Genomic DNA, 21,421 nt, shown 5'->3' with positions numbered 1-21,421 from the left:
GCAGCGGCAGTCTCAATAGCCCAGAGCCAGCTGGATAGCGCAGTTGGCTCTGGCTGGCTTCCGGAGCTGCTCGCTGCTGTGGCGCCTGCCATTTTGCCTCACTGGAAGTCCCCATATGATGTGTCTTGTGCCGTTGAACCAATCACGCAACATTCATTCCCTACTAATAAATCTACAACACTTAAAATCTAAATCCGGGGACATTCCGGGGACAGATTTTGTACGGGGACAGATTTGTAAATCCGGGGACTGTCCCCGGGAAACGGGGACATCTTGTAACCATAGTCTAGTCTAGCCTTGTTCATGTTCATGCTCAGCTTCTACACACAAGGGGTTTTTGTTCCATCTCAGCCTGAAGTGGTATGAATGAGAAATAGGTCTCCCACCCATCCACTATGTGAGAACTAGGACTTGGTTTGTGGGGCTATAAAAGGGGTGGGGTTAAATGGGTTTGGTTAGACACAGTGTTTCTCAAACTTGGGTCCCCTGCTGTTGTTGGACTACAACTCCCACCATCTCTGACCACTGGTCCTGCTAGCTAGTGATGATGGGAGTTGTAGTCCATCAATGGCTGGGGATCCGAGTCTGAGAAATGCTGGGGGCAGTAAGACAACATCTGTAGGCAATAGGCATTTTCTTCCTTACACCACTGAGGCAGCTCCAGTCTACTCCCTCTTCTCTGCTGTACATGTCATCACATGTACCTAGAGCTGGGGCAAATCAGCCACTGTACTCTAGAGGAGATTTCTTTCAGCCTGAGAGCCCCATTCCCCTGTGGGGGAGCCTTGTGGGGTCACATGCCAGTGGTGTGCGAGGCCATGTAGGTCTCAAAGCAGTGGTACAGCAATAAAATAGCAAGGCCAGATAGAGATACCTGGAGTCCTCTGTTTTGCCTCCTATGCCTGAGGTTCCCTAGCACTACTCTAATCTTTTATTAAGGAAAAGCATGATAACTCAGTGGTTGATCACCTACTTTAAATGCAGAGGAGTCCAGCTTTGATCCCAGGCATCTCTAGATAGGGCTGGGAAGGATAATACTGTATTAGATGGAGCAATTGTCCGATTCCTTATAAGCACCTTCCAGTGCTCCTATTTATTATATTTTAACTTGGGTATTTATTTGGGGAGGAGCTGTAGCTTGATGGGAAAGCATCTGCTTTGCATGCAGAATGTCTGAGGTTCAATCCTTGGCATCTCTGTGTAGGGCTGGGAAAAACTCCTGTCCCAAACCTCAGGAGTAGCTGCCAGCCAGTGTGGGTAATGTGGAGCTAGGGGGACCACTGAGGCTCATAGAATGCTCAGAAATGCTATACAGTTGCCTATTGTTGTTTATATTCTTCTTTATTATCTGAGGAGTTCCCCACTTAAGCTTTCTGCTCCAGCACAACACCTACTGTACTGTATCTGCTAACAAGATATAGTTAACATTATGAGTTGCTAGTACTGTTAAAGAAACCCTAAAACTTTATTAACCATTTAAAATTCGGCCACAATTTTTAATGCCAAACTTTTTTTTTTTAAATTCCTTTTAGTAAAAGAAAGCCATTGATATGATTTCTCTCTCAGTGTTGGCTGTCCCTGACCTCATGCTTTCTTTCTAATTGGATCATTTATTAGATTTCCCAAGCAAGCTCCTATTCAGGACTTTCTCTCTCTTAAAAAAAAGTCCTAAATTGTAGCAAGGAAACAGAAAAGCCTGCTTTCATTTAAATGTTCTTAGAAGCAGCATTTCTGTGTAAAAGTAGACCGGGGGTGGGGTGGGTGGTTGGGGAGGGGGAGGGAGATTTGGATTCCAAAAAAATTCTACTGTGAAAAGTCTTTTGTTAATAGGAACAAATTAATCCATTTATTATCGCTGAGCAGAAACTACTTGCCCCATTTTGTGGGTGATATCTGATGTTCCACCCAAGCATATACAATGTTAGTAATATTCATAGTTAGACACTTTGAGTTCAATAGTGTTAAATAACTTGAGTTCATGGGTCTAACCCAAGTATGACTAAGACTGCAATCCTTACCCCTCTTCCTGGAAGTAACCTCCACTGAATTCAGTGGGATTGCCTTCTGAGTAGACACAGTTTGTTGGCTATCAGACTATATTTTTGAGGTTGTGTAAAGCAGGGTAGGGAGCCTGTGATCCTCCAGATGTAGTTGGACTACAACTCCCATAATTCCTGGTTATTGCTCGGGCTGCCTGGGGCTGATGCAAGTTGGAGTCCAATAACATGTTCCCCACCAATGGCATTAAGTGTCTCTTGTTTGGCACTATTTTTGGCATTCCTGAACACATTTGCATAATTTGGTGGCTGTTTTTGGCACCCACCAACTCCTTCACCTTTGTAGTCCTTGGCTCTCTTTCCCCACCCTGTCTTGTAATCCTATTGGCTGCGGCTCCCTACATGACATTTGTCCATGGTATCACTGCACTATATGTGACAGAATCTTGCGATGGTCAGTCATGATCATATGGCTCACCACAGCCAATTGGGTTAAAATGAGCTACGTGGGCAAATCAAGAGCCAGTGTGGTTTGGTGAAGCTCACTGGGTGACCTTGGACCAGTCACTGCCTCTCAGCCTAACCTACCCCACATGACTGTTGTGGGGATTAAACGAAGATGGGGAGAACCACGTATGCCAATCCAGAGCTCCTTGGAAAAATAAGTGGATACATATGCAATTTTTAAAAGGATAGGGCTGAAGGCAGTGAGCGTGAAGATGGAAGAATGTACCATTGAAATGAAGGATAATGAAAGGACACCCAGCAGGGTCAAAAGAAGGGATTTTATCCAGATAAATTCTAGTCAGAGTAGACCCACAGAAATCAATAGATCTAAGTTATTCTTCTCTACTCTGAGTAGCTCTAGCATTGGATACAATGCATAGGAAATATTTGGCAACATGGGTTTCCCCCCCTCCCATCATCAGCAACAAATGTTCTCCCTCCCAAGCATCATCAAACACAGCCCCAGGAGCTACACCAGGATGAATCTGGTCCCTGTGTATCCTTCTTAAGAGAAACGCTTGCTCAAACAGTATCCAAGGCCTCTTTGGCACCAAGAACAGACTTCCCTGTGCTGGAAGAAGGAAATAAAAATAATTGAAGCAATTGTCTTAGTTGTCTCCCGGGTTGTCACAATGATGTGGATAAAATCAAATAAACGGGAAGTTATTGTGAGTTGTTAGCAGGAGAAACAGTTGTGAATTGGCAGAGCAAACCAACCCAGGCGCTTAAGATGTTTTCTCATTATCCGGATTTATTGTTTTCAGGAGCAGAGCAAGGGGGAAAAAAAAAGTTGGCTAAGCAAAAATAAGGTGAATAATGCCTGGTCTGGGGGATGTTTCGTTTGGAACAAAAATACCAATTTTAGTGTGTGTTTTTGCTGTGGTACAGCTGGGAATTGTGGCGTCACTTTGCCTCTTAGCTGTGGTGGATTATGCTGCCGCATAAAGAACGTTGAGCACTCAGCACTGGAAGTGCTGGAAGTGCCATGGAAGGGACATAACATGATGAAGAAGATAGAAGTACGAACCATCCATGTATTTTCAAAAACCCTTCAAAAACTCCCTGTTGGTAACCTCTGTTCCTTCCATCTGTCATGACCCACAACTAAGGAACCTTGCAGTGTGTGGTGGTAGTTTGAAAGTCCAGGCTGCTTCCTTGTGATTATCTGTCATTACCTTTTGTGAGGGGCCTTTAGCCAGTAGACGCATTGCCTGCACATGCTCGGACTCAGAGCATCCATCCCCTTAACTCCATAACTTAACATCTCCATAACTGCACAGAAGTCAAAGGCTGAAAAATAAGGGGAGGGCCACTTAGCCACCTTGCCAGTTTCTACAAGGGGGTGGAATCTACCACACTCCAAGGTTTCAGATGTCTCTTGCTCCCTACTGAGACAATAAAGGTAAAGGTAAAGGTACCCCTGACTGTTTGGTCCAGTTGCAGATGACTCTAGGGTTGCGTGCTCATCTCGCTCTATAGGCCGAGGGAGCTGGCATTTGTCTGCAGACAGCTTCCGGGTCATGTGGCCAGCATTTGGCAAACCAGAGCAGCGCACGGAAACACCATTCACCTTCCTGCCAGAGCGGTGCCTATTTATCTACTTGCACTTTGACGTGCTTTTGAACTGCTAGGTTGGCAGGAGCAGGGACCGAGCAACGGGAGCTCACCTTGTCAGGGGGATTCAAACTGCCGACCTTCTGATCAGCAAGCCCTAAGCTCTGTGGTTTAGACCGCAGCGCTACCTGCGTCCCTACTGAGACAATACCTTCCTGCAAAGAAGCCAGAGAGGCCTTCTTGGTGTTGTCTAAGGTCCTATTCTTATCTGAACACTACAGTTGTATATTGGTTCTGGAACACCTTGTGACTCAAGTGTTTTGGCTCCTGAACGCAGCAAACCTGGAAGTGAGTATTCCGGTTTGTGAATGTTCTTTGGAGCTCGAACATCTGACGTGGCTTCTGCAGCTTCTGAATGACTGCAGGAGCTTCCTACAGCCAATCGGAAGCTGTGCCTTGGTTTCTGAACGTTTTGGAAGTCGAATGGACTTCCGGAATAGATTCTGTTCGATTTCCAAGGTACCACTGTACTTTGTGTTTTGCTCACTGGACACTGCCTATTTCCCCTAGGAGCCTCAAGTGCTTATGAATGCTGCCTATTCTTTTCATAAAACTATAAGTAACGATCCAGTGGATCATCAGCTGCTGACAGGGTGCCCTTTGCAGTGGATGTTGGTTGGTGGCTGATCCCCCCCCCCCCCCAGCCAAAAGCCTGCATCAGAGCATTATTTGGGGAGGAAGTGGCAGCCTCCAGGCACTGAGATGAGCACATTGTTGGGCATGGTGACGGTGAAACTGCATTTTGCCCCCAGCTGAGTTCTGCACCCTGAAACTGGACAGAGGAAAATTGGTGTGCTTTGGACCTTTCTTGGATTTGGTCAGTAGTTCTCCTTTGAGAATGCAGTACTAACAACTAGCACAGTCAGAAACCTTGAATGCCCCCAGCTCCCTGTAACATATTCATTTCTTTTGCTGGTGTTTCAAAGCCTTTGTGACCTTCAGCTCTTGAATATACAGCCTTGTAGATTTGCTGTTCTTTTCATAAACTGCCAACTGCTATTTGGCAGATTTGCAATTGACATCTTTGTCAGATACCTCTCCATGCCTCTCACTTCTTTTGTTTATTAAAGGTAAATATTAACGAGGCAGGTCTTGCTCAAGTTCAGCATAATGCTTGTAAAATAACACTCCTTTGGTGTTAATCATCATAACAATTTAAAACCAATATTGCCTCTGAAACAAAAGTAGCTTGCTGACATACATGGCGCAGTGATACCTGATAGTTGTTTTTCCCCTTCAGTGCCTTAGATCTCAACTGTGCAAGATTATTGCGGGTAAATTAGAGGCTGGTCAAATTAAAAGCAGAGTCCTACAGTCGGAATAAACATGCAAGGCGTGCAGTTCTGATGGGACTGTACCGCTACAGAGGGTTGCATATATGAATGCTCTTTCATTTAAAAACTCCCATAGCTTAGACAACTAGAATTTAAGGGGAGAAAGGTATTGTCACTATCCAGCTCAACCTTTTCCTGAAGTGCTAGTTTCTTATAGTTTGTCTTAATTTACTCTGAGCAAATTATTGGTTTTTGTGTTTTTTTAAAAAGCAATATCACATCTTCAACTTCTCTGCTCCTGTTTTAGTCTCCTCTGGAAGTTTCAAGCTCTACTCTTTGTTCACCCTAGAGCATTTAAAAAGCATCTGCCCCACAAAAGAGGACAGTGCCCAGCAGGTGATATTGGAGCAATACTATTAGCTCCAACCAATAGTCAGGGATGATGGGGGTTGTAGCCCAATCATATCTGGAGACCACCAAGTTGGCTACCCCTTTCTACCCTCTCTTCCCAGTTCTTAATTCTGAAGGAAGGGCTACTGTTTTTGTCTCAGGCATTCACCTAGTCCAGAGAAGATCTTCAACCTCTTTTAAAGCCAAGGGGAACAAGTAGTTTTCCTCTGAGGATGCAGAGTTTCAGACACCCACTTTGCCTTTGGACTGCATGACCTTGCAGTGGCCTTCAGATCATTGCTGGAGCAACATCCCAAGCTCTCTGCATGTGGATTTGCCTCTCATCTAGATCAGTGTTTCCCAACCTTGTTTTGACTGTGACCCCCTTTCGACTTTGCTTCCTTCCTGTGGCTCCCCTATGGACATAGCCAAGGGGGACAAGGGAGGCAGCTGCCCTCCAATAAGTAAAAAACAATACAAATCAATACAAATTTGAGGTTCTGACCCCTAACAAAAGCCTGCCCCCTTCCTAGCTATTCCGTGCCCCCCCCCGGTCCCACTGGTAGAAAGGTAGCTATTTAAATGTTTTGTTTGTAAATAGAACATACTTTATTCATAATTCTTATAATTTATACAAAATACCATTACATAAAATGATAGGAACATAATGAAATATTGTTGAAGCAGAAAAACATAGAATTGTGGAGCTGGAAGGGACCCCGAGGGTCATCTAGTCCAACCCCCTGCAATGTAGGAAACTCAGCTAAAGCATCCATGACAGATGGCCATTCAATCTTTGCTTAGAAAACTCCCAAGGAAGGAGAGACCAGAACTTCCTGGGGGAGATCCATCTTCCATGTATTATAAAAAGTAAACAACACTTATTTGACCCCAGTTATTTCACACAGAGGGGGAAAATTGTAGATACAGTCCAAAAGGCGAACAGTGAGTTCTGTATATATGGGAGAATTTTAAAAGTACGTGGTCCTTACTCACCAGGTGCAAAAAGATCTTGTCATCCAGAGGAGCCCTGGCTGCCTAGATAAAACCCTATAGCCCCCCACACCCTTACCTTGGAGTAAGGCCCACTGAACTCAGTGCAACTTTCTTCTGAGTAGACACTTTGTAATTTACTATATGCAAGTCAGCAGCACCCAGATGTCCCTTCTCAGCTAGGTGCTGGGGTGGTTTTCACCCAATGCCTTGCAGAGCTGGGCAGACACTGCCAATGGACCTTGTGCCGCTCGGTGACATCTGAAGGCCCTGATCCACTAGGCACTGGGGTGGATTGCACCCTGCACATTCCAGAGTCAGGCCCAGGCTGCCACTGGGCCCAACACTGGCAGCAACAACAAGCAGCTCTGGCTCTCCCAGGCCTACCCATTCCCCCCGCCCCCATTTACCAGATCTGAGGGTTCTGAATTGCGGGCTCTACTGGTCCCAGATTCTGCCCACCTAGCAGTTTGAAAGCACGTCAAAGTGCAAGTAGATAAACAGGTACTGCTCTTGCGGGAAGGTAAACGGCGTTTCCGTGCGCTGCTCTGGTTCACCAGAAGTGGCTTAGTCATGCTGGCCACATGACCCAGAAAAACGGTCTGTGGACAAACGTTGGCTCCCTCGGCCTATAGCCAGCCAATCAGGATTCTTATTATTTTAAAGAATGATTTTTTTCTTTACTTCTCACTTCCCTCTGTGCCCCCCAAGCCTCTTGCTGTGCCCCCTCATTTACACATTTTTCACTTGTGCCCCACTTGGAATACCCCACCCTTGGGAAACACTGATCTAGATTTACCTTGCAGCAAACACTACAGTGAGCTGTCCATGGTCCTGAACTGTTCTACTCTATCCAGTGTTGCTGTGGTGGGGAATATGCAGCCCTCCAGGCAACTCTCATTTGCAGACACAAAGATCCAGGATGAGGGCAGTTGTTATAGTCCAGCAACATCTCCAGGGCTATATGTTCTCCACTTTGGCAGTACTCTTTCCATGAGGACTTTCAGCCTTTTTTATTTGAAAATATTTCTAAGGATACCAGGGGAGTGTACAAATAAGCATGAATAACATTGCTCATACACTGTATCTAATAGATAATATATAAAATTGTAAGTATGTTGTCACACTACAGTTTGCATGGCTGCCAATAGGTGGTGCTGCAAACTAGTGTGAGGACAAATTTATCAGGAGGCCAGTGAGAAAACAAGTGGGTGGCTGGATGGCAGAAGCCCGTGAGAGAGCAGGTGGCAGAAGCCTGCAAAGGAGTGGCTTGCACAGACCACAGTGGCCAGTGAGAGAGTGGCAAAGTGTGCAGCCAAGGATGGTAAGACAGTGGTGAGGCAGAGAACTTGGAAAGCCCAACTTCTTTCTGAAGCAATGAACACCTTCTTAAGACACCACAAAGCAATGTTATGGGACGGGATGGTGCTTCAGAGAATGGTTTGTCTGGGTGGGTTTGGGGTGAGCTGTTAAGGGGAGGGAGGTGGGTGCTGGTGAGGTCTAAGAGAGATAAGCAGAGCTGGTGAGCAATGCAAGCAGGAGCGGAACCCCAAGTATGTACAATAAAAAGCAACCTCCATAACAAGCACAGCAAACCAAAACTGTCAAAAATCCAAAACAATTGACAGAGTAGAACTAAATCTGCCCAACAATTTTAAGTGCCTAGACCTGGGGTCACCAATGTGGTGCAACCAATCAGCTTGTCAGTATCTTATATGGTGCTTGTGAAGGGTCCCTTCAAAAATCTGAAATGAATAAAAAAAAAGTTTGCTCTTCCTGTTCAGTTGCGGTTTGAACCATTGAGGCTCCCATCCTGTGTGTGTGCGCGCGCGCGCGCGCAAATGTGTGTAGGGTGTGTGTGCCAAACTGAGTTTTGACTTGGGTGAAAAAAGCCTAGTTGGCCCTTGCATGCTCAAGGTAGTTTACAACTTAAATTTTTTAACGTAATTACAGACCTAACAAAGGTACTCATAAACAATAAATAAAACATCAAAAAATACACATCCAAATTGAACAATCTCCACATAAATTATAATATCTAAAAATAAAGCTGCAAATTAATATCAAAAACTCCAACAACCCCTTACCCAACAAAATCTCCTAAACAACATCCCAGCCCAAGAGTCTGTTCAGCAGCCTCAGCTTTTGTAGCTGGAGTCAATCTGGGCTTCGCCCTCCCAGGCCTGCAAGGCAGGGAACAGGACTTCCAGGATTCACAGCCAAGATGTGACTGGCATCCACATGGCACTCTCAAAATTCCAAGGGTGCCAATTGGCCCCAGTGGGTTAGTGACATCTGGCATAGGCAAACAGGAGTCTCAACCTGGTGCCAGAAAGGGTACAATGATGACACCAGTCTGTAAATGGTGCCTTGTGCCAAATCTCCCATTATGGTATGAACCTGGAAGTCTTCTTCTCAACCCTCTGCTTCTTCGTGAGCACCTTCTCTACAACCTGCTCTCCTGGCTACTATGGTGATGGTGTACGCAAAGTTTGATTGGAAATGACACCCTATGTCAAACGGAAATGCCCTGTCTCCTGCCATGCTCTGAGTCTGCAGATCTTCTTCTCAAACCCTCCATTCCTTGCTTGGCAACATCCCTGCAACTTACTCTCCTACGGTGATGTAAGCAAAAATTGCAAATAATTGGGCCACAGGGCCCAAAGCCAGAGCCCCCCATTGAAATGGAAACATTACGACAGAAAAACTCCCATGGGAATTAAAGGCCACCTGAGTAGTTTCCACATCCGTCTTTGATGACACTGGAGTAATTTAAATTTGTGACACAGTTCAGAGTCATGTCAAAGGCTAAAAAACTCTGCAGAAATCCCCCCCCCCCAAAAAGAAAGTGTCATTACAGCAAAAAATAGGATTCCATGACTAGGCTTTGTTCAGTGGACCTACTCACTTAAGACTGCAGGGAAGCAATAAAACTAAGTGGTGCTTTTTATTATTTCTGCCCCCCACCCCCTTCACCAGAAAGAAATATGTCTAATGAATGTCTCATGTCTGAAACACTGGGCTGGATTCATCAAAGGGAGTCAGTAATTACCAAATTGAGAGAATCATGAATTGCTTTTCTAAATTTGAAAAGCACATCAAGAATAGATCAGGAGCAGGCAAAATTAATAGTTACGAACTCATTTCCATAGAAATGGACTTATTAGCAAGCTTGCCAGCTGCCTAAAATTATAAGGTCTTTTCCTTCTGCTTGCAGGAAATAACTGTGTGGTTGTTGTTGTTTTTTTAAAAAAACCCAAATCAAATATTTCTCCCCTTCTTTCAAAATTCCATTGAAACTTGAATTTTGCTAAGTTTGCAGAAGGTAGGGATTATCTCTGTTATTGGGCAAATTGAAAATAAAATGGTGGAGGAAGGAAGTACCAGAAAGAGATGTTTATGCAAGTTTGAAGTTTTGTCTTCCTTCAGACGGAATGTGGTGTGAGGTGCAGAATCTAACAGGATTGAGGACTGTGATGTTCTTATCATTTCTTATGACAGCTAATCTGTAGTCAAGTTCCAGCCTGAACAGGAAGCCTTTGGAGTTCTTCTTGTTGAGGAGAGCCAATACCTTTCCTTTCTGTTGGTTTATTAAGAATATTTATAGGCCATTCTTTGGCAATTCCTTCACTGAATCTTGAAATAACATAATTAAAGCCACCATTTGAAATGGTAAATTCAGGCCAGGAATCAGCTGCAGTCCTGCAGCCCTCTGATTTGCCACTGGGGGAAAAGGACTAGACTTGCTGCTGGCCAGATCTAGCAGACTCATCTTACAGTGGTGCCCCGCAAGACGAATGCCTCGCAAGACGGAAAACCCGCTAGACGAAAGGGTTTTCCGTTTTCGAGTTGCTTCGCAGGACGAATTTCCCTATGGCCTTGCTTCGCAAGACGAAAATGTCTTGCGAGTCTAGAGATTTTTTTTCCGCTCCCCCCCCCTTATCTAATCTGCTAAGCCTTTAATAGCCTTTAATAGCCTTTTAGCAGCTAATCCGCTAAGCCTTTAAGCCTTTAATAGCCGCTAAACCGCTAATAGCGCTAATCCGTTAAGCCGCTAATAGGGTTGCTTCGCAAGACGAAAAAACCGCTAGACGAAGACTCTCGCGGAACGGATTAATTTCGTCTTGCAAGGCACCACTGTATTCTCTTATCGTGGCTGTATATTCGTGACTTCTCTTTAGTTATGGAGATTGAGGTACTAAAGGGGAATGGAGGCTCTGAGTCAGAGCATGTTCCAGGTCTGCATCCAGTGGCTGCACCGCCCCCAAAAGGAATGGACAGATACCCACATAAGACCTGCTCCCTGCCTTGCTTGCCTTTGCACCTGACCTGGGAGGTCAAGGACCTTATTGATTCCAACTACAAAAGCTGAGGCTGCTGAAGAGGCCAGAGACCACCTTGGCTGTGATTGCTGGAAGACGTGGTCCTTGCCTTGCTGGCCTTTTCCCCACCTGGCCTGGGAGGGAGGGGCTCTGACTGACTGACTCCAGCTACGAAAGCTGAGGCTGCTCAACAGACTCTTGGGTTGGGGTATTGTTTAGAGGTTTCTCTTGGGTTTTTTGTTGCTGCTATTGATATTATTATTTTTTATCTTTACTTTTAGAGATTATGAGTTATGGGAAGACTGTTCAGTTTGGTTGTACACCTGTTGATGTGTTTTATTTATTGTTTATGGCTACTTTGGTTATGTTCATAATTATGTAAATCTTTTCATGTTGTAGGGGACACGGGTGGCGCTGTGGTCTAAACCACTGAGCCTCTTGGTCTTGTTGATCATAAGGTTGGCTGTTCAAATCCCCACGACGGGGTGAGCTCCTGTTGCTCTGTCCCAGGTCCTGCCAACCTAGCAGTTATAAAGCATGCCCCAAAAAGTGCAAGTAGATAAATAGGTACCACTCTGGTGGGAAGGTAAATGGTGTTTCCATGCTCAGCTCTGATTTCGGTGTTCTGTTGCGCCAGAAGCGGCTTAGTCATGCTGGCCACATGACCCGGAAGCTGTCTGCGGACAAATGCCGGCTCCCTCGGCCTGTAAAGCGAGATGAGCTCCACAACCCCAGAGTCATCTGCGACTGGACTTAATTGTCAGGGGTCCTTTACCTTTACCTTTTTTTTCATGTTGTAAGCTGCCTTGAGCATGTCCCCCCCCCCCCCCACTATGGAAAGGCAGCATACAAATGATGATGATGATGTACTTACATTTTGAGAAGTGCAAATCAGGAAGGTTTGCATTCAAATGCCAAGTGAACCAAATCTCTCCCTGATCCCTGTATCAGGCTCCTGCCCCCCCACACTTTCCAGGCTGGACACTCATGTTCACTTTCTGCATTGCATGTGCTGTACTGGGACCCTGCTGGTTTTAGCAGCTTCTTCATTGGGCCATTACTTGCCTGCCCTGAAGAGTGGAACTAAGCTGAAGGGTGCTACAATAGAACTGCTAGCCCATTTGCAGAGCTAAGCAGGGCCTGGCCTGGTTTCAAATTGGATGGGGGAACCACGTGTTGAGATTCCTGCATTGCAGGGGGTTGGACTGGATGACCATCGGGATCCCTTACAACTCTACAGTTCTAATACTCTGTGATTTGGGCAAGTTCCCCCAGCCTTTTCTGAAGGTCCCTTGCAAACTTGGGGATTTTGCTGAGTTCCTGAATGTGCTGATGACAGACACAACTTGGAACTGACAGTTAATAACCTTTCGAGCCAGGGAACGAAGTACGGATCAGTCTTCATACTCTAGGAAAGGCTCAGGGTCAATGGGGTGAGTGTTAGAACAAAGACCCCCGGGACGGCAAAAGGGCTGTGGACCACGCGAGAGGTGAAATAAAATAAAATAAATCCACTTTGGAAAGCTTTCGTGCTGTGGCTCATTATAACTACGACCTGGGAAGAGGCATGGAACAAGGGCCACAGGTTGATTGCAGTCTTCTCCGTGGGGGATTCTGTGTCCCAGATACTGCCACGTTCAAGGAGTGGCAGAAGTGTCACAATCTTTTCAGAGGGCTCAATGACTGCCAACGTGTAAAGCATTTTCAGTGGCTGGTAAGCTCACTTTGTAAGAAGTTTCCTCTGGGGGATATATATATATATATATATATATATATATATATATATATATATGACAGTCTCAGACATGAAACCTAATTAGAACAGAACTGCTCTGACAGGTGAGTACAGCTGTTTCTGCAGCGCCACTAAAAAAAGGAGATTAAGACAACGCAAGCACCTTGTGTTGGTTTTATTTTATTTTTTGCAAATGCCTGTCCTGCTTGGTGTATGCAAATTGTCTGCAGGGGAAAGGAAAGAAGGGCATCACCAGTCCTTAACTTTAAAGCTGCCTTCATTGGAATTGTGCAGCCTTCACCCTTTTACTCAACCAGAGTCAGACCTGCCCCCAGCGTGAGGATTATACGAAAAGCTTTCCTTCTAAAACATCGTCACGTCCTACTCCCTTTAGTATCCTATGGTAGGGAAAGATAAGGTGGCGCCCTCCAGATTTTGCTGGACCCCAGTTCCCATCATCCTTGACCATTGGCTATGCTGGCTGGGGATGATGGGAGTTGTGGTCCAACAGCACTTCGAGGACCACAGTTTCCTGCCTATTGCACACTCTAGCTATTCCAAGCCTTTCCCAGTGTGGTGCCAACTCCCATCTTCCCTGGTGAACGCGAAGAACATTTGGAGGGAATCCAGTTGGAGAAATATACATAACACTGGCACAGCTAGGCATCTCCCATAAGTGCGTTGTTGTTGTTGTTGTTGTTGTTGTTGTTGTTGTTGTTAATTTATTTATACCCCACCCATCTGGCTGGGTTTCTCCAGCCACTCTGGGCGGCTTCCAGCAGAATATTAAAATACAATGATTCATCAAATATAAAAAGCTTCCCTAAACAGGGCTGCCTTCAGGTGTCTTCTAAAAGTCTGATAGTTGTTTTACTCTTTGACATCTGGTGGGAGGGTGTTCCACAGGGCGGGTGCCACTATCGAGAAGGCCCTCTGCCTTGTTCCCTGTAACTTGGCTTCTCACAGCGAGGGAACTGCCAGAAGGCCCTCGGCGCTGGACCTCAGTGTCTGGGTAGAATGATGAGGGTGGAGATGCTCCTTCAGGTATACTGGGCTGAGGCCATTTAAGGCTTTAAAGGTCAGCGCCAACACTTTGAATTGTGCTCAGAAACGTACTGGGAGCCAGTGTATGTCTGTAAGGATGCATATGGATTCCAACTCTTGCAAAGATTACTCCAGGGTGTTGAACTACTGGAGCACAGCCTGTGGCTCTTCAGGTGTTCTGGGTCTGAAGCTCCCAACATCCTCTGTGCAATTGGGCCCAGAGCCTTGGAGATACTGCAGGGGCACCACTGAAATTTAAGACCCCAAGGTTATGATAAGGAGGTATTAATCACCCAGTATTGTTTTTTTTAAAATATAAGATATTTATTAAGATTTTTTTAAAAAATATTACAATAAAAGTGAAAAAAATAGCAAAAATACAAAATAAAAATGGTTAAAAACACACAGATTTTCCATTACTTATTTTCCTTTAGCTTGTTTCCCGGACCTCCTCATACCTCCCTTTTTTGTATTCCACTTCAATCTGTTGGTTCAGCAAATCCTTACCCTCTTTAATTATCCTAATCCTTGATCTTAAAAATAATAGCATTAGATTTTTACCTATTTATAACCCTTTTTTCATATTCCCTTAAAGCATTACAGCTGGAAACCACTTAATTTCTATCCAACATCATTCTACCATTCATTAATTTTACAATATTTCTGTAGATAATGTTTGAATTTCTTCCACTCTTCTTCCACCGACTCTTCTCCCTGGTACCCAGTATTGTTTTTTAGTTATACTATCATACCATACCTTCGAAAGCCTCAGGAGCTCTGGAAAAATGTGTTTCCTAGGGATTCTGGTGCTCAGAATTCTGCCTTGGGCATTTTCACTGGGCGTAATGTGGCCAGTTTATTGACCTTGGACAGTGACAGGGAACCCGTGTCCATCCAAATATGGTTGGATTTCCAGCTTCCATCAGCCGCGGCCTCTCTCTGGGCAATTGTCAGGGATGATGAGGCTTTTAGGGAGACTGTGTTGCATCATTGTGTAATGTTGCACGGAGAAAGCTTGGTTGGGGTGGGGATGATGGCCAGCACTGGTGGCTGCAAGGAGCTTCCACTGTTTCCCACTGTGGAAAACGGGGGGCTGCAGTGAAAGGGGTGAGTAACTTCACTCTCCTTTTGACCCCCTCCAAATTTGCCTGCGAGTTCTCCTAGGACAGTGATGGCGAAACTCAGCCCTCCAGCTGTTTTGGGACTACAACTCCCATCACCCCTAGCTAACAGGACCAGTGATCAGGGATGATGGGAATTATAGTCCCCAAACAGCTGGAGGGCCAAGTTTGGCCATCACTGTCCTAGGAGAAAGCTTGCTGCCTGGCTCCAGGAAATGGGAACAATTAGAAAATCTGAAGATCTACTGTTCTGAGAAGGGGACATGTTGGCTGATTTAGGTGGTCTGACAACAACAAGCATATCTAAGCCCTCTAGTATGATTGCCAGAGGGGCCCACCCCCTGTCCAGCAACAATTTAAGAAATCTCAGTCTTTTCTTTTTCTGTCCAAATATGAAACGTTTATGTAATATGTTAAAAAAATGACCCAATTTCAAATTCCAAGTAACACCACCTTTTAATTTTTCAGGGCAAATGTCTCTTCTTATGAGATCTTTCAGATGGATTTTGAGATAGACAACAGTAGTGGCCTGGTGGGGGCCCAGCAAATCACCTGGCAGGTGGAATACCCCCGAGATGAGTCTGTGAGCGAGCTGGTGGTCTCCGAGATCTTTGTCAGCCAAGCCACTTTTGCAGGAATTGTTCCACTTGCGATGGTAAGAATCTACCTCCTACTTTGTTATATTATTCTGTTTCATGTTTCATTCTGTTTCTGTAGATATGGGAATTGGGGAAGGAGAGAAATATTTCCTGAAAAATGCTTTGATTGTTAGAATGCTCACCTTTCCCAGTCCCATTTATTGTCATCTATTTTTTATTTGGCATCATTCTTTGCCTCCTGGTATTTGCATCTCCCTCTTTCATGGATGATCCCAGCCAATCAACAATCGCACAGCTGAATGGGATGACATCACAATGATACATAGGCAATCAGATTTAGCCAAGTGAGGAAACCAAGCCCATCTGAGAGAAAGGGGAAGAGAAAATGGTGTGAATAGGTGACATTTTTGGAGGTGTTCCTATAGTTGGTTGAAAAGATTGCGGGGGTTTTGACAGACAAAACCAAAAATGCTTCTGAAAAGCAGCAGTCTTTGGGTTCAGCCTTATGAATCCTTAATGTTTGTTCAAGGCAACTGGATCTGCCAATTTGCATCTGCAGTAGAAAGGTCTCAATGCATAAACTACATTTCAATAAGATTTTTTATTTACCTGATGTTTAGTAACAGCTCCTTGGAAACCATTAGAGTCTATTGTGTGATTCCACCCTCCCCCTTTTGGGGATTATGGGCCCAGTACATGATAATCGCTCCTCTGGACCTGTTGCCTTCCATTGTGTTACTGGAATCTCCATGCATCCACACAGCGGTGATAGGCTATAATTAGCTGTGGCATTTTCATTTAAATTAATTAGCTGGCTCATGCTGGAAACTTTATATCTAAACCAAACAAAGTGAACCATTGGTGGGGAGGGCCTGAATTCTCTCCACTTCCCAGACCTTTGCATTTGCTAGGCTTCCATCACAGTCTTGTGGTGTTTTTAATAAAAGAAGTAATTTCAAAGGTCTTGGTGGACCCAAAGAGGAGTTCCATTTTAGCCCCTGTCCCATATGTACATGTAAAAAAGAGCCCATGGGATCAGACCAACATCCTGTTATCCAGAATAGTCAGCTGGATGCTTCCATAAGCAGGGTACTGCAGTTTGTTCCCCTGGTATTTATTACTCTGAAGCAAGGATGGGCAGAGGGACACAGGTTGCGCTGTGGTCTAAACCACTAAGCCTAGGGCTTGCCGATCTGAAGGTCAGCGGTTTGAATCCTCTTGACGGAGTGAGCTCCCGTTGCTCAGTCCCAGCTCCTGCCAACCTAGCAGTTCGAAAGCATGTCAAAGTGCGAGTAGATAAATAGGTATCACTCCGGCGGGAAGGTAAATGGTGTTTCCGTGCGCTGCTCTGGTTTTGTCAGGAGTGGCTTAGTCATGCTGGCCACACGACCCAGAAAAACTGTCTGCGGTCAAATGCTGGCTCCCTTGGCCTGTAAAGCAAGATGAGCGCCGCAACCCCAGAGTCGTTTGCGACTGGAGCTAACTGCCAGGGGTCCTTTACCCTTTTTTAAAGGATGGACAGACCCATTGAAGTCTGGTCCATCTCAGTTCTACATGGGGGCAGGACTCAAGTTGTGGTGACTGATGCTGTGAAGTAGAATTCACCCAGTTTTGGATTGTTCACCCACTAATATGAGTCATAGCTCAGTCAGTAGGGCATGGGATGTCTAATCTCAGGGTCATGGGTCCGAGCCCCATGTTGGGCAAAAGATCCTGCATTGCAGGGGGGTGGACTAGATGATCCTTATGGTCTCTTCCAACCCTATGATTCTATGATGCCCATTGGGACTGGTAAGGTAGAAGGCAGGGAGCCCAAAAAGGAGGTGGAGCCAGAGCTAATGTCAGGTAGCAGCAGAGTCTGGCTTTGTATTTTCTTTGTGCTAAGAGGGGGCAAAATGCACATGTTCACAGACATTCTCATCTCAAGCTAATATATGATATGGGAGAGCCTGGCTTCTCTCTTTGACATTGGCTTTTGCTCAAAGTTTCTGGGCTCCCAAACCGGAAAATCTACAGCTATTTTTCAGTGTTCCTTTAAAAATGTCTCTGGTCCTCTCGACACAGCTAGGGAACTTGCGTCATTGTTGGAGTTGAGCTTGGTTACAATTTGGAGTAAGTCCCAGTAAGCCCTGATGCTGTGATGGACCCCTCTGATGGCGATAGCTCTGTTAAGGATCTTTGAGCTGGGATCATCTCTTTTAAAAGTCAGACAGCCCCAGAATTCAACGAAACCATTGGGATGACCTCATTGGGGAGGAAGAAGAATGATTTTGCTGATGCTGTTGGCATCCATCTGTCTTGGGGGACAATGGAGATGAGTGCACTTCTGGGAGTGAATTCAAACTGCTGGAAGGTTGCAGCACCCGCCGTGGCTGTAGACACCGACGCAGGAAAGACATGTTTTGTTGCAGCTGGGGCAGATGAAGGCATCTAGTTGTGCTGCTGCAGATGCACCCTGGCGTTTCTTCTCTCTGTGCTCCTCCCAGGCCCAGCATTCATTCCTCCTCTGATCACTGTTATGGATGCACAACCTGACTGCCTGTCTCCAGGCACTGTGGTCATCCCACATAGCAGGGTTGGTGTTGCCAGCCTTCATGTCGTGTTTGCAGTCATCTTTGTAATGCAGAGTTGGTCTGCCAATGGGTGGGGTGCCTGAAGCCAGCTCCCCATAGAGCACGTCCTTGGGGAGGAATGATAACACACAGGATTTATTTGCCAGATCAGCTAATTAATTCATTATCAAATAAAGTATCCCTCCTTTTCCTGAAGGAGCTCAAGGTGGCATACATGACTCTCCCTCTCTCCCTAGCCTTCTCACAACAACCTTGAGAGGTAGTTTAGGCTGAAAGTTCCCATTCAGGCAAATGAGAGGCATTATCTAAGTTCAAGGAAACATTCCAGCTAAGCAAATAGAGTCAAGGATGGTGCAAAGCAAGGCTGATGCAGTTGGGGGGTGGATGGACTGGGGAGAGGGTGTGTAGCTGGAGCAGGTCTCAGGAACTAGGGGTTTGGAGGGCTGCATCCAGCCTCCAGCAGTGGTGACCAGCAATGGTAGGGCAGAAGGCCAGGAGGCCAACAGTAGGTGGAGCAAAAGCCAATGTCAGACAGTCAACTAATTTTATCTCCATCCTCCTTCCTGTCGAGTTTGACGAAGACAACTTTGGGTCTAAGGAAGAAGGAAGGAGACAGTCAGTGCTACCCTCTGGACCAGTTGCTGGGCAAGAAGACTGGCAGATGGGGACTGGCTGAGAACAGGCCAAGGTTGGCTGTGCAGTGCCCCCATTCACTCTGGAGGCTGCCACTGGCCCCCAGGCCTGAAGTTTGCTACGCCTGAATAAGGCTTCACTTCTCAATTAGTTCTAGTGTTTCTTGACAAATTGCTGCATCCTAGATATGGCTCAGTTCCTTCTGCTCACAAGCCTGCTTGAGTCGGTAGCCTTAGGCAATGAGAAGTTGAGCGAGACAACCCTGGTGAGGAGCAACATCTTGTGTTTGCATATCTTTCCTCATGTTTGCCAGCCTGGAGTGTTTGTTAGCATAGCAGGCATGGAGCCTGGGCTGCAACCCACCAGAGCAGGAAGAGAATATCACTGCACCATGAGAACATAAGAAGAGCCCTGCTGGATCAGACCAAATGCCCCCCAGCCCAGAACTCTGTTCTCACCCTGGCCAGCCAGGTGCCTGTTAGAAGCCTGCAAGCAGGACCTGAGTGCACCAGCACTCTTCCCAATTGTGATTCTCAGCAACTTGCATTCAGAGGCAGATGACCACACTGGGAGCTGTAGTTTGTTGAAGATGCTGGGAGTTGTTAAGAGATGTCCCCAACTCTACCTCTCATCTAAATCAGAACCAGTGACAGTGGTGAATGTCCTGTGAGAGGGTCTGGAGGTGGTTGGAGGATGGATGGCGGCTAACGAATTGAGATTGAATCTTGACAAGGCAGAAGTACTGTTTTGGGGGGACAGAGGGTGGGCAGGTATGGGAGACGCCCGGTCCTGAATGGGGCAACTGTGCCCCTGAAGGACCAGGTGCGCAGCCTGGGAGTCATTTTGGACTCATAGCTGTCCATGGAGTCACAGGTCAATTCTGTGTCCAGGGCAGCTGTCTACCAGCTCCATCTGGTACGCAGGCTGAGACCTTACCTGCCTGGGCACTGTCTCACCAGAGTGGTACATGTGCTGTTTATCTCCTGCTTGGACTACTGCAATGTGCTCTATATGGGGCTATCTTTGAAGGTGACTGGGAAACTACAATTAATTCAGAATGTGGCAGCTAGACTGGTGACTGGGAGTGGCTGCCAAGACCACATAACACCGGTCCTGAAAGACCTACATTGGCTCCAATTATGTTTCTAAGCACAATTCAAAATGTTGTTGTTGTTGTTGTTGTTGTTGTTGCTGCTGCTTCTTCTTCTTCTTACCCTCACAGAGATACAATTTTCAGAGTTCCCTGAGAGGAAGGATTGATTGTTAAACCAATTTGGGAACTGTAGCTCAGTGAAGGCTATAGGGATCTCCTAACAACTCTCAGCACCCTAAGCAAACTATAGTTCCCAGAATCCTCTGGGGGAAACCGTGGCTGTTTAAAGTGATATCATAATGCTTTAAATGTATGGCGTGAATGTGGTCTAAGGTCGACTACAGTAAACCCATTAAAATTAATGGGACTGAGTTCATCATGTCCATTATTTTCAATGTGTCTACTCTGAGTAAGGCTAATTTTGGCTTCAATCCAGGATCCTCCCCCTACTGGCAATCTGCCAAATGCCCACATTAACTGAGTTCGAAATTGGCCCCTTATATCAGATGGTGACAATGAGGATAGTTTATTTTGTAGCTGTAAATCACGTCATGTTCTGTGGAGTGTAGCTTATCTCCAGCAAAAGGGACAAGAGGAAGGGTGAGAGAAAAGCAATTGGGAGAACATCACATCTTCTTCTCTTGCGCGATAAGCTCTGGGTGGCTCTGTAATCTTTCATAGACCCTTAAATCTCTGGAAAATGTCTAGCAGCCTTATTCCTACACGGGTTGCCCGTCTACTACTAAGCTAGGTTCAAGGTTCTTGTATTACTATACAAAGTCCTAAACAACTTGGGGTCCGGATACCTTCAGGACCACCTGAACCCTTAAATCCCAGCTCAGTCACTGGGATCATCTGGAGGAGTGCTGCTAGTTGTCCCCCCCCCCCGTCCTCTCCATTTCAGAAGACTACCTTCAACTAGAAGGTGAGCATTTAGTGCAGGCATCCCCAAACTCGGTCCTCCAGCTGTTTTGGGACTACAATTCCCATCATCCCTGACCACTGGTCTTGTTAGCTAGGAATGATGGGAGTTGTAGTCCCAAAACAGCTGGAGAGCTGAGTTTGGGGATGCCTGATTTAGTGCCAGCAGATCCATGCTGTGAAATCCTTTCTCAAAAGAGATTTGGCAGGTACCCTCCCAGAATTCCATAGTTCAGTGCATTCAGTCTAGAGATGTGCAAGTCCTGCATGTTGCCTGAATTCCGACTCCCACTTCATCCCACACGTGCAGCAAATTATATATTGCTTTGGTGTTTAGTGGAGATGCAAGAGATTCAGCCTGCGGCCTTTTACATGCAAAGCATCGTTGAGTTATGAACCTTCTCCCAAAGATGAAGTAAATTCTAATCCTCATGGTTCTGAATAAAGAGCTGAATTAAATAAGTGTGTGTCTTCTACTGAGTCAGATTATCATGATATTGGTCTGTTCCAGGCCCTTACCCAACCTGCTGAATCTGAATGTTGGGAGATTCAGGACAGAAAGAAGAAAGTCCTTCATCGTGCAGCATATAGTTAAGCTATGAAAC

General features: G+C 45.8%; 1 protein-coding gene across 2 annotated transcripts in view; it reads left to right on the top strand.

The window, feature by feature from the left end:
• TMEM132B (transmembrane protein 132B) overlaps positions 1-21,421 on the top strand; it is a 354,214-nt gene that overhangs the window by 230,618 nt on the left and 102,175 nt on the right. For both annotated transcript variants that reach the window (XM_080985082.1, XM_080985083.1), the window contains one exon: positions 15,466-15,652. In XM_080985082.1, coding sequence (XP_080841208.1) covers positions 15,466-15,652 — 187 coding nt within the window. The remainder of the gene's footprint in view (positions 1-15,465; positions 15,653-21,421) is intronic.

This window comes from Podarcis pityusensis (assembly GCF_964106645.2).
Source record: "Podarcis pityusensis genome assembly, chromosome: 16".
Lineage (NCBI taxonomy): Eukaryota > Metazoa > Chordata > Lepidosauria > Squamata > Lacertidae > Podarcis > Podarcis pityusensis.
Note: the sequence above shows the minus strand (reverse complement) of the source record. Positions and strands in the feature narration are given on the sequence as shown.